Here is a 14,406-nt window from a genome sequence, read left to right as displayed (position 1 = left end):
ATGGAAGGTTGTACGAAGATTCACCTGGGTACCCAAACATTGCTGAAATTTCTTCCAAAAGTTAGTTGTGAACTGTGCCCCCCAATCATAGATGATATAAACTGGAGTGCCATGCAACCTGACTATTTCCTTGATATACAACTGGGCATATTGTTCTGCTGTGTCGGTAGACTTAACAGGTGAGAAATGTGTTGATTTTGTCAGTCGATCTACAATCACCCAAATCTAGTCGAACTTGCGAGGAGTGCGAGGTAGTCCTACCACAAAGTCCATATTTATCATCTCCCACTTCCACATTGGAATCTCTATGTTCTGTGCCAACCCACCAGGCCTTTGATGTTTGGTTTACCTATTGACAATTTGGACATTTTGCCACAAAGTCTCCTACATTCCTCTTCATATCATTCAACCAGTAGACTTCCTTAAGATCATGATACATCTTTATAGAGCCTGGGTGTAAGGAATACCGGAAAATATGAGCCTCGATCATGATTCTTTCCCAGAGACCATCTACACTTGGAACAAATAATCTCCCTTGGTACCTTGGAGTACCATCATTGATACCAAGAGAAAAATCCATGGTCTTATGTTTATGAATTCCTTGCTTCTCCTTGACCTCCACAACAAGTGATGATTCAGACCTACTTTGCACAACCACCCCTTCTTCACTAGAGTCCGCAAGACGAACTCCCAAACTAGGCAACCGATGAACTTCCCTAGCTAATGGCCTTTGATATGCCTCTAAGTGAGCCAAACTACCCATGGATTTCCGACTAAGTGCATCCACCACCATATTAGCCTTTTCTGAATGATATAGGATATCAATGTATCTTTGAGTAACTCAAGCCATCTTCTCTACCTCAGATTCAATTCCTTCTGCTTGAAAATGTATTGAAGGCTCTTATGGTCCGTGAATATGTCCAAATGGACCCCATACAAATAATGACGCCAAATCTTCAATGCAAAAACCACCGACGTGAGTTCTAAGTCATGTATTGGATAGTTTTACTCATGATTCTTGAGTTGCCAAGAAACATAAGCAATTACCTTACCATGTTTCATCAACACACACCCGAGTGTGATCCTTAAAGCATCACAATACACCACAAATTCATTCATACCTTCTGGTAGGGTCAACACCGGTGTCGTAGTCAATCTTGATTTCAACTCTTGGAAGATCTTTTCACAAGCATATGGCCATTGGAACTTAACTGCCTTCTGCGTCAATTTAGTCAATAGAGAGTCAAGAGTAGAGAACCCCTCCACGAACTTCCTATAATACCCCGCTAAGCCCAAAACACTGCAAAAATCTCTATTGGAGTTGTAGGTCTAGGCCAATTTTTCACAACTTCAATTTTCCAAAGATTAATCTTAATTCCTTAATTGGAGACAACATGACCCAAGAATGTGACACATTCAAGCCAAAATTCAAACTTCGAAAACTTTGCATACAACCTATGCTGATAGAGAGTCTGCAGAACTGCACTAAGATGATTGGCATGGTCCTCCCAACTTCGTGAATATACAAGAATATAATCAATGAAAACTATCACAAAAGAGTCAAGAAAAGGCTTGAAGACTCGATTCATAAGATCCATGAAAGTTGTCGGCGCATTTGTTAGCGCAAAAGAAATCACCAGAAATTCAAAGTGCCTATACTAGGCCCTGAAAGTTGTTTTCGGTATATCCTGCTCCCTGATTTTCAATTGGTGATACCCAGATCTTAAATCAATTTTGGAGAAGTACTTAGCACCCTGCTACTGATCAAACAAGTCATCTATCCTTGGCAGTGGGTGCTTATTCTTGATTGTGACATTGTTGAGCTGCCAATAATCAATATACATCCTTAGTGACCATCTTTCTTCCTTACAAAGAGAACCCGTGCACACCAAGGAGACACACTCGGTCGGATAAAACCCTTCTCTAACAAATCCTTCAATTGTTCCTTTAGTTCCTTCAATTTGACTGTCCCATTTTCTAAGGTGGAATAGATATAGATTGCATGTCTGGCAATACATCGATCCCAGAATCAATCTCCATGTCTAGTGGAAACCCAGGGAGCTCATCAGGAAAGTCCTCCGAAAATTGATTCACAACTGGCAGGGACTCCAGTGTAGGTGCCTCAGTATCTTACTGAATCCCTATAAATCCCTCAAAAAATGCTCGGTATGATAAGGCTATCCCCACCACACAACGTGACAACACAATCCCAATAAATCCCCCTGGCCACAAATAGACTCGCCAACCATAGTAGATACAGAGAACGGCTCATGAAACTATTTCGGTTCCATATTAAATTCCATAGCAAGATAAGAAGTGACATATGACAAAGTGGAACTAGGATCTATGAGAGCATATACGTCATGAGATTGGACAGTCAATATTCTTTTGACAACATCTGGAGAAGCCTATGAACTCTGGAAACCCATCATAGTCTATAAACAGTTGGGTCTTCTTGATATTTGTGCACCACCACTAGCTGCACCACACCATGTGGGTGCTGGAGTGCCTCGAGTTGGAGGATGTGTTGCGGATGAAGTAGCTACAGAACTGGCTAACAATGTCGTTCTCCTGCCGGTACTCTGGCAGGGTGAACGCAATCTCTCGAAATGTGACCCCTCATAAGACACCCATAACATATGGACAGATCCATGTAGCAGACCCCAAAGTGCATCTTCCCACACCTAGGGCATGGGGGCCTTCGTTGCTACTGGAATCTCCCACCAGGCCGACCTTGCTAGAAAGATCCCTTATCGCCCTGACTTGGACTGAAATGGCTCCACTGCTGCTAACTGAGCCCTAATGGCAGTGCACTGACTAAAGACTGAGCAAGGGACTGGGATGGCCCTGATGACCTCCTCTAAATGCTGACCTACAACCATCACTAACACCAAAAGAACCACAAAAGTTACCTGTGCACCAGGCATTATTGCTACCCTCTCGCTCTATTCTATTCTTCAAGTTGTGGGTCTCCATGGCTTGAGAAAAAGCCACCATCTTCCCATTGTTCATATCAAAATCCAAGGCAATTGTAGTAGCCATTAATAACCAAGGAGTTGAGGCCCTGCACAAATCGATGCACTCTAGCCTCCATAGTGGGCAACATCTAAATAGCATAGATGGACAGGTGCGCAAATCTCATATGGTACCACACACTCATACTACCCTGCCTCAGGCTCTCAAACTCCGTGGCACGGGCTGCCTTAGTCTTGGCAAGTAAGAAATGATCAACGAAGGTGTCGGCAAACTTACTCCGCATTACCGGTGGGCTCCTTCCCCTTACAGGACTCCTCCCACATCTCAAACCAAGTATATGCCACCTCCTTCAGGTGGTAGGAGGCCAACTCCACTGCCTCTGTCTCTAGAGCACGTATATTTCGGAGGGTCTTGTGCATCTCATCAATGAAATCCTAGGGGTCATCAAGATTGGTACCCGTGAACACTGGAGGATCCAACTAAAGAAACATGTTCAACCTGGAACTAGCAGAATCCCCTTGCTGTCTGGCAAAAGTAGGGGTAATATTCAATCTCTAGGCCTGGGAAGCCACTATCTAAGCCAACATCTGAATGGTTCCCCTAAGGTCCCCATCAGAAATATTGGGACCGGAAACTGAGGTTAGATATGGGGCTAGGATATCAGTTGGAGGAATCATTGCACCCTCAGTAGGTCTAGGATCTAGTGTAGTCTAAGCAGGAGTAGTGGAATCTAGTGGTGTAGTAGTTGGGGGAATATCCTTACCTCTCAGGTACCCGCATCATTAGATATAGAATCAACTACCACTTCTGGGGTTTCATGGGCTCTTTGGCCAATTCTTGCTTTCTTTTTAGGCACCATGTACTGAAAATCAAAATAATACACAAGTTAAAGGAGGAAAAGTCATACAGTTAGCTCTATCGCACGATCTAGATCATCAAAGAAGAGTGACATTCCTAAATGTTCAAGTATACTCCTAATTATAGATGTGATCTAAAACACACCGATAAGAAGGACTCTACTAGACATGGCTCCGAGATATCCTAGGATGTTTTAAAATATTATGCTCTGATACCAAGTTTGTCACGCCCCAACCTCGGGGAGCGCGACCGGCGCTCAACCAAGATACCCCTATAAAGCAAGCCTTCTAGATGCATCCTACCCGACCTTACCCATGAACAAAGTGAGGATGTATTCCATTAATTAGAGAATGAGAAGATTGCACGTGCAATACAAAATTCATTACCATTAGTACATCATTCAAGAATTCCAAAATATTACATTTTACATTCATAGTTTATAGGTGGAAACAAGTGATACAATTATAACATATTTAGCTTTACTTTCTCAAAACCACAACACAACCCACACTATGTCTACGGAGCCTCTAATGGACATAAAAGAGTAAGGTGATGGTGTCGGCAACAAGGCTTCGGCTATACCTCAAAATACTATATATAGACGACAAAAGATACAAGACCCCAAAATGAAATGGGGCTCACCAAATCAGCTGAGGAGAAAGGGTGTACCACTATCACTGATTGATGCCGCCTACTATGAAATCACCTGAATCTGTTAAAGATGTAGTGCCCCCCTAGAAAGGGACATTAGTATATATGGAATAGTACTAATATGTAATACTAAACACTCACTCAATGAATCGAGTAACTGTACGAGGAGGAACAACATAGAACCAACGAAAGCCTCAATCCATATAAAAGCATCTAGTTAGGAGCAAGATAAGTTTCATGTAAAGCCAATGTTTTATGTTGGGATATCCTTAGCACAAATATACCACCGTGTTATTAGCACGGAGTCTGATCACGGCCTTACCGCTAAGCCATCTCAACCAAAGACATCCAATTACAATACCACCATGTTTTTTTGGCACGGAGTCCAATCTTAGCCCGATCGGCTAAGCCGTCTCAACCCAAGATATCCCGCCACAACACCATGATGTGTGCAACATGGCATCCGATCTCGACCCGATCGGCTATGTCATCTTCCCACATGTTCCATGTGAGTCGACATCCAATCCAAGGTTAACAAAAATATCATCCCAAACAAGGGGAAATAATCTCAATACAGCCATCTCATCCCATTTAGGGGGAAACAATATCAACACATTATTACAGGGATTTACCCCTCAATCACACCTACACTGGCACGTGTAGTTTCGGGGTTAGGTTGTTTCAACCTACCCTTCCTCGGTGGCTAACGATACTCCAATATAATTTATTATATAAAGAAGTTACAGTTTGTTTCATAGTATTTTCACACATCCTCTTCTATTTCATTGGCACTATTGGCCGCAAGTATAATTCTTATTCTTGGCACGTTGGCCACATTTCATATTTCATACACGTTCCTTTCACTTTCTGACATCATCATGGATTATCAACTAGAAGGCGTTTCTAGTCAAACTTTAGGTATACATATAAACAATACGAGTTTTAAGTACATTGAGATTTCTTGCACAAATTAGCATGATAAGTTGCAATTGAAACATGATTTGAAATCATAACATTTTGATACATTGGTCACATTTAAACACAATCCCGAAGGAGAACACAATATGATGGGAGCATTTGGCACATATTTTTAGTATATATCTATCACCACAAGCTTATTCGGAATAGTCAAATTTATAAGGAATAACTCGGAACATGATACATAAGAACTTGAGCCAACCATAATTACAACTTTCGAGGACATCATGGAATTCGATTCTACAAGAGGAGTTTAGCCAACATACCTCGCTTTGAGCTTTTCTTAAATTATTATAATGTTCCGAAAATCCTAGCAACTTTAAACTATTTAGAAACATAAAAAAATTGAACCATAATTAGGAAGATATTCGGGGGTCCAACTCGTTTAAGCATTTTATCAAACACTAGGTGGGCATTATGAGTTCAAGGTTCTTCTATGGTGGATTCCTTCATCCCACAACCAAATGTTTACCCATTTGAGCTTAACAACCTTCCCACAAATCCTGATGGTACATGCATAAATAAATAACACCTTCATGCCCAAGAATCACACTCCCCATTACATATCTTCTACCCCAAATTTCAAATGGAAAGCTATGGCTAGAGCCTTACCTCTTTAGAATACAACTAGCAAGGTTTCTTTGTGAATCCTCCAAGACGTGAGCAAGGATTGATGAACAAATAGCTTAAGGATTCCTTCTCTCACTCTAGAGCACTTTCCTCTCTCTAAAATAGCAGTTTGAACCTTCTAAAATAGCCCCAAGGTTGTTTTATTAAAATGGGATCGATAATTAGAAAATGGACCCTCCGAACTAACCTATGCAGTCTTAGAGTTCAACGCAAATCAGGTCTGCAGCCCGCAAAGTGGAACATAGAATAGTCCTCCAAAACTGGGTTGGCCTTGTTGAGTCTGTGACAGATTTGCAGTCCGCAGATCAGTTATGCGGTTGCATAGTGCGCCACAGAATATTCCTCTGAAGTTTTCTCATGCTAGTTCTATGACGAATGTGTGGTCTACGAAATAATTATGCTGTCATGACCCAAATCGATGGGCCACGATGGGCACCCGGTACCTTACTCAACCGATTACCAACATAATGTATCTTTCATTATTACATCATCATAGGTAAGTGGTCCAGAAGGGGCCTCATGAGATAACTAGAGTAAACATGAGGGAATACCTGACATATAATGACCCAGCCTAATATAGAAACTCATACCTGTGGCATATGGGCCTATAAGGCCTATGTGATCCATTATATACTTAAAAAATAGGCCGACAAGGCCATAAAAATATCTGTATACATAGCATCTATCTACAAGCATCTAAGAGTACATACTTATCATAAAAGTTGGGATAGGGCCCCGCCATACCAAACAATACACGTCTAAATCATACTGACCCAACAAGCAACTCCAGAGCAAATAGAACCCACCAACATCTTCTATTGAGCTGATGCCTACTTGGAGGATCACGGCATGTCTATCGGTACCTGCGGGAATGAAACGCAGCGATCGTAGCAAAAGGGACGTCAGTATAGATAATGTACCGAGTATGTAAGGAATGAAAATTAGTAAATAATAGACATGAGAGAAACATTGAGTAAATGACTCAACCTGTAAGTCTGGATAACTCTATAAATCATGAAATACTTATAGTGTCATGCATATGCGTATGAATTTCATGTCGTGCATTGGTACATTTGTTCATAACATCATTAAGCCTCTGAGGGCATCCTATATAGCGTCGTAACCTTTGGGCAAAATCATCAAAGTATACCAGCTGATCAGGTGGTGGTGCGTATATAGCGTCGTAACCTTTTTCCTATCCCATATATAATATACATATATATATATATGCGTATATAATATCATCTAGTCATGGGTCAGTGTAAATGTATAAATGAATGCAATGCATGAGAAGTACGTCAATAAAATCTCTTGGAATGTCATAAGACCATTATGTCTTTGAGTAATATCATGAAGCAAACTTTTCAATTTATGTATTTTTCTGAGACCCATGAACAGAAGATGTAATAATAATACACATGGGAATTCAAAAACATAGTCACTTCTAATACTTCTATGAATAGAGTCAATGGAAGTTGTGCATTTGCTCGTTTCGTTTGTCGTATAGATCATGCCAAAAGGAAAGAAGGGATAGCCTTAATATACCTGAGTTGATTCTCTTGACAATCCTTCCAACACATGTCAATTGCGACAACATGTAACGGCGGATCAAAGTAGGGTAAATTCGCATGATATTCTTGAGAAAGATTGTACCGTGCTATCTTAGAATCACATCTCACGCTGCCGTAGCATTATAAAACTTCATATGAGATTGTTAAGAATCCAAATCCCATCCGCTACATTATTGAATCTCTTAATCCATCTCCTTAAGTAATTTTGGAGACATTTTTATTATAGGGGTGGACCCTTTGCAAGATGACTAAGCCATTAGCTAACAAATTTTTTCCACCTTAAAGTGTGGCTTAAGAGTCACTATATTGGGAAAGGTGGGCTGCCACGTTGGGGCCTCTTTATGCTAATCCAAAGACCATAGTTATTTTTCCACAATTCCTTAATCAACATGTTAATCTTCCATTAACCAATAATTAACCAATTAACCACATAATTAAGAATTATCTCAAATTACTTAAAATAGTACTCGCTTTTAATACACTTTATGTACCCAACTATCATAATCATGTGGTACCTTGTATGGCATTACTCTATAAATGTCGAGTGCTATAGGTCGGACAACATTTTATCCCAAATTGACAACCTTCAACGAAACTCATTTTCTTTGATTCGTTTACCCTTTAATCTTTACGGCACTTACTTATCACCCGTTATAAATAGCATAAATGCTTATAACCTTAAAAATAATCTCATTCCCCAGTCTGCATCGATTAACTTACGACGAAACTTTGACGTACGAAAATGCAAGATTGGGATGTAACATCTCATTTTCAAGCTTATATCAATTTACTTATGGCGTACTTCCACGTACGAAATCATGCGGTGTAACATCATTCCCCCCTTTAAAACATTCGTCCTCGAATGTTGATTGATGTACCTATGATTTTTATAACATATGCCTTCCGAACACATTAGTACTCTTCTTGCCATCTAGGCAACTGTTTTGTGAATAAATCCAATGGCCGGGGCATTCCCCCATATAGGTCTCTTTCTCACACCACGACTTGTGGTCGGAAACCTTCCAATCTTGTAAATGTTGCTATCTTCTATCATGCAACATGTACGACTCTGACTTTGTATGTGCGCCTATGCAACTCTTCTCTCCTCTTTCCTCAAACTTTTAGCCAATCTCTAGGCTTCACTTTGTATACATATACAGAGCTTGATAAGACATCCATCTGGGCATCTATATGTATACTGAAGTTCTTTGCTCGGACCTTTGTTAAACTTATGAATAGAACTATATCTTGTTTCATATGCCCGGTTATCTAACCGTATGAGTTTACTGTATCTAGGTAGGCCATACTATACCATAACTTTTACTTCGATTTATCGTTACTGAGGTTTGCTACCAAACTCCAAGTTACTTGCGTTGCTCATCCCATACATATAAATCTAAGTCCTTTAATGCTTCCTCATCACTATTCATCTTAAGAATGACGGCCTAATCTTATCTCATACTTTGTGATATTTTTCCATCCGTTGTTGATTCACCTTATTATTGATCTACAATATACCACTGATAACTTGAAACTTCTTACATAATACCTTGCCAGTAGGGATTACGTTGCATCGTGGAACATTTGAAGTGATTTTCTTGATCCATAATCGTATTTCATAGTATCCCAACGTGATTCATCTTATGGGTTTGAAAAATCTTTTTTTTTTCAAGTCATTACTCAATCGAAGGCCCAAATGTCATCCTTTATCTAACACAATTACACCCTCATTCTACTACCAGGACAACATTCCATCTCGTCTAAATGCTACTAGTCTTAGATTCCTTTGAGTTCATTCAGGCTATACTGAGCTTTTTATAACTTAGAGAAACCATCAGCTCTCTTGTTTTTCATGGGCTTAATCCCGAGGATTTACCCATTCTCGTCACCTTCTCACTCGCCTTTTCTTATTCTTAGTCCTATCTTCCTAAAAGTTTGTTGCTCTACCATACTTTAGCTTGCAACCTACACATATCTATTAATACTACTCGCAACCTTCCTTCAACTTGCTTGCACCATAGATTTCCTTATGTTATTCTGGAACATCAAGCGAGACATCATATTATCTCTAACTCTGTTTTACTCTCTTGACTAGATCTCACGGCACCTAAAAACCATAGGCTGGAAGATATGCCACTGACGACGCTGCTATCTTTCCTGGATACTAAATCCATATGCTTCTGGCCTTCTATCCGAAGTATGGACTATTCACAATCTTCTTAATTTGAGTATCTCGTACGTTGTTCACCTTTATCTTACTTACCTTAAAATATCACATCATATCTTCTATCTCTTTCATAACCTCCCTTCTACATAGGTATGATTCACATCCACAACTTGAAGCTCTATTATAATACTACAATCCGATGGGAGCTTCAAACTGGCTTTATCGTAGAGCCGTTATATAATATGGTTGTTGTACTATCTCTCTTGTACCTCTAATATTAAGAGTGATTCTGCAATGTTCTCAACCACGATTTCTATAATTTTATAGGTCCAATAATCAGACTCCTGATTTACTTAGTTGATGTCATTCTTTAGTTTCCTCTTCTTTCTAATCAGCCTTTATATAGGCTTAAGTTATCTCTCGATCTGCGGCTCATGGTATTAGTTATTACTTTAGTCTTTTATGGGCGCTATGGAATGTCCATGATACCTTCATCTAGCAATTAAATTCTTTGTCAATGACTTGGACTCAACTCTTTCTTTTAACTTATACCGAAGTCTTCTATGGTTGTATAATTGCCAACATATATGATGCATGGATAATACTCCGAAATCTTAAGTATGTTCATAACGTAACTAACTTTGGATCATTGATCGAATAATTCCTTTCATTCCTTCTCAACTTTCTTTAAATGAAAGCTATTACTTTTCCTAGTCTTCCTGCCCCTTGTTGCGTGCATACTTAGCTTATCTTAGTTCCCATGCATGCCAAAATTTTCGTGCAACTCATATGATCTCAAATATTACTTTTGGTTTCACTTCTCGTTCATTAGCCACGGTAGGTACCACTTTCTTATGGAGTGCATACAATGTTGTTGTGAGACTGTTGTTACAAGACCATTTCCTCTTTAGGTCACTGTGCTTAGGTTGAAGCCTTTTTCCTTATTTCCTCAGCTAGTCTTTTATAATAGTACTTAGGGAGGACCCTCTGACTCTTGTAAAGCTGCAAGCTTATTACATTGTATTCTCGATAGAATTTCGATGTTCGTACTCACCTATAATTGCCCTTAGATACTTACCTCCACACTCGTGTGCTCGTACGATTGTTTCTGAACTGAAGTTTTGACTGTCTTCCCAATGGCACTCTCTTTTATTCCCGTAACACTCATATGGTACCATTAACTACCCTAAGTCCTATCTGAATATTTCCTAAGGGTCATGATGTCATATCTACGAGACTGAATTTCCCATGTTGGTGTTCACTCTGTTTATCTTGCACGATCTATTGATTTGTCTGTATCCTCTTGTCTATCCGTAACTATGCTCTTCCTGAAATAACTACTGATCAATACTTCGTGTAATCTTTCATGGATTATTTCCTTTGTCTTAACTTACCTCTCGCACTGGCTCCTTATTTATCAATAACATCCCGGGCAGGAACCCTTACCTCCTTTCCTTGATGTCGTGTTTGCATAATGTTCTAGAATCGTAGCAAATTTGTAGGATTTGAATAAGTGTAATTTCATCCCTTTCTCATTTATCGCATTCTTCCTTTACCATTCTATAGTTATTAGAACCACTTAATTCTGGCTTAATGCCACATCACTCCATATTCCCCCTTTAGAGGAGTACTAAGATTTAGTGCTACGACAATCTACCTATGGATATTTTACCTCTTCATCTTTGGTATCTTCTCACATTATCGATGACCCTTACTCACCTTGCAGTAATCCTTCTGGGCCAAGGATAACAGAATTCCTTACTCACGAGAGTTACACTTAGTGTAACTGGTACATATAGTCACTTAAGCTTAACTTTGCTCACATTGCTTGCTTTAGGGAAGCGTCTTCCTAAATGACCATTCTCTGAATTTCTCATGAATCTTCTTCTGTTGTCTATTCTATTATCACCGAAACGCAATCTGAAATTCTCATGATGCCGACCATTATCAAATCACCTGGTCCTTAATCATGTTTAGTTTATCTTGTTCACCAGACCATACCGATTTCTATAATTCGAGGGTCTAACTTTTCCTTTTGGTAGTCGCATTGGAGTTACAAACTTATTTCTCGAAATAAGGATATAAATTTATGGCCTATACTCTTTTGTTGTCTCAAGGCATGTCACCTCTCGTCTTTTCCTTCACTTGACTATAGACTCTGTAATATTGTCATTTTTTTGGATCTACTGTTGTCATCCATGTATCACATCTTAATCAAAATGCTTCATTAACTCTCTTCTTATTTCTCTGCTAACATTTATGTCTATCACTTTATTCTGAAAACTCCAACAAGATTTTTTTTACTTTTAGCTCCCTTTACTCCATCCACTGGCTCTTCGGGTTGCCCAATATTCTCCCTCTACTAGGGACGGGAGCCATACTAAGGTAATATTTATCCCTTCTAGGCTTCCAATGCCTATCTTTGTGGTACTCATATCTAGTTGTACTATTTTGGAGTGCACCATCTAGGTGTCTCACAAGGAGACCTACTAGCACATTTGCAATGTCATTTGGAAATGTCAACTGACGCAAACAAACCATCTACCATTTTGGGTTACTCTAACCCCAGCAGCGATCTTGATAACTTGTCCTTCTTTTAAACTATATCTATTAGCCCCCATAGGGCATAATTGAGATGGGTGTAGTTAATTGTACATATCTCTGTTACAATTGAAGGTAACTCAAAATGCTTATATTTCTCTACTTGAATTGTAAATACTATTAATCTTCATTAACTAGGTACCTCGTATCCATCTTCACCTTGCTTCTTTTACTTGCTGAAATTTGTGTCTACCTTCCGATTCTCTTATTCCTTTTTACCGTAAGAGTGGTTAGACATTCTTTCCTTAGGGATCCTTATCAAGAAACTTACACATCTTAGTACACACATGATCTACTGAATTATATTTATCCATCATAAGCATGATGCAAAAATTGAGTTCCTCTGACTTAATTCTTCCACAGCTATATCTCTTACCTATCATCTTTCTGGATATATGCATCGTCGTATTATGAATAAGATAGAGTTTAGAAAATCTAGTTCTTACAGCTGAGATCTACCACATGATCTAGAGTAAGAAGAAAGAGTGATAGTCCTAAATTCCCTGTAGCCTCCTACTTATAAGTGCAGTGCACAACACACTCATAAACAATACTCTACTAGACACGGATTGTAGACTCCCTAGGACAGAACTGCTCTGATACCACTTTTGTCATGACTCAAACTGATGGGCCTCGATGGGCACCTGGTACCTTACTCAACCGAGTACCAATATAACGTATCTTTCTTATTACATTACCATAGGTAAGTGGGCCAGAAGGGGATCCATGAGATAACTAGAGTAAACATGAGGGAATTCCCGACATATAACGGCCCAACCTGATATAGAAACTCATACTTGTAACATACGAGCCTATAAGGCCTATGTGATCCATTATATACTTAAAATATACACCGATAAGGCCATACAAGTATCCATATACATGACATTTGTCTACAAGCCTCGAAGAGTACATACTTATTATAAAGGTCGGGACAGGGCCCTGCCATACCAAACAATACACGTCTAAATCATACTGACCCAACCAGAAACTCCAGAGCAAATAGAGTGCACCAACTTCTTCCGCTAAGCTAGTGCCTACTTGGAGGACTCTCGACCTGTCTATCGGGACCTGTAGGCATAAAACACAGTGTCTCTAGGCAAAAGGGACTTCAGTATAGATAATGTACCGAGTATATAAGGAATGAAAATCAGTAAATAATAGACAAAAGAGAAACATTGAGTAAATGACTCGACCTGTAAGTTTGGATAACTCTATAAATCATGAAATACTTATAGTGTCATGCATATGTGTATGAATTGCATGTCGTGCATATGTACATGTGTTCATAACATCATCAAGCCTCTGAGGGCATCCCATCATATCGTCTCGGCTAGTGTGGGAAAAATCATCAACGTATATCAGTTGATCAAGTGGTGGTGCGTATATAACATTGTAACCTTTTCCCATATCCCATATACATATATATATATATATATGCGCATATAATGCCATCTGGGCATGGGTCAGTATACATGTATAAATGAATGCAATGTATGAGAAGTACGTCAATAAAATCTCTTGGAATGTCATAAGACCATTATGCCTTTGAGTAGTATCATGAAGAAAACTTTTTCAATTTACGTATTTTCTAAGACCCATAAATAGAAGATGTAAAAAAGACACATGGAAATTCAAGAACATAGTCACTTCTAATACTTCTATGAATAGAGTCATTTATGGAAGCTGTGCATTTGCTCGTTTCGTTTATTGTATATATCATGCCAAAAGGAAAGAATGGATAGCCTTAACATACCAGAGCCGATTCTCTTAACAATCCTTCCAACACATGTCAATTGCAGCAATATGTAATGGCGGATCAAAGTAGGGGAAAATCCACATGATATTCTTGAGAAAGATTGTACCTGCTCTCTTGTGAGCGTTATAAGACTTCATATGAGATTGTTGAGAATCCAAATCCCATCCACTACATTATTGAATCTCTTAATCCATCTCCTTAAGTGATTTTGGAGA

General features: G+C 39.2%; 1 protein-coding gene across 1 annotated transcript; it reads right to left on the bottom strand.

Annotated features, from left to right (window-relative positions):
• Window positions 1–349: 349 nt before the first annotated feature.
• Window positions 350–3,042, bottom strand: LOC138887287 (uncharacterized). The gene is made up of 2 exons (XM_070169016.1): window positions 2,913–3,042; window positions 350–804 (listed from the first exon to the last, which is right to left on the bottom strand). The coding sequence occupies exons 1-2, from the start codon at window positions 3,040–3,042 to the stop codon at window positions 350–352; spliced, it is 585 nt and encodes a 194-aa protein (XP_070025117.1).
• Window positions 3,043–14,406: the final 11,364 nt, after the last annotated feature.

The sequence above is a fragment of the Nicotiana sylvestris genome, chromosome 3 (assembly GCF_000393655.2).
Source record: "Nicotiana sylvestris chromosome 3, ASM39365v2, whole genome shotgun sequence".
Taxonomy (NCBI): domain Eukaryota; kingdom Viridiplantae; phylum Streptophyta; class Magnoliopsida; order Solanales; family Solanaceae; genus Nicotiana; species Nicotiana sylvestris.
The sequence above is the reverse complement of the archived record's forward strand: the minus strand, read 5'-3'. Positions and strand labels throughout refer to the sequence as shown.

Coding starts and splice junctions, on each gene's coding strand:
- LOC138887287 (XM_070169016.1), bottom strand. CDS start 3,042: ATGGCTACTACAATTGCCTTGGATTTTGATATGAACAATGGGAAGATG. Junction 805..2,912: donor CAATAATGCCTGGTGCACAG/GTAACTTTTGTG, acceptor TATATCATTCAG/AAAAGGCTAATATGGTGGTG.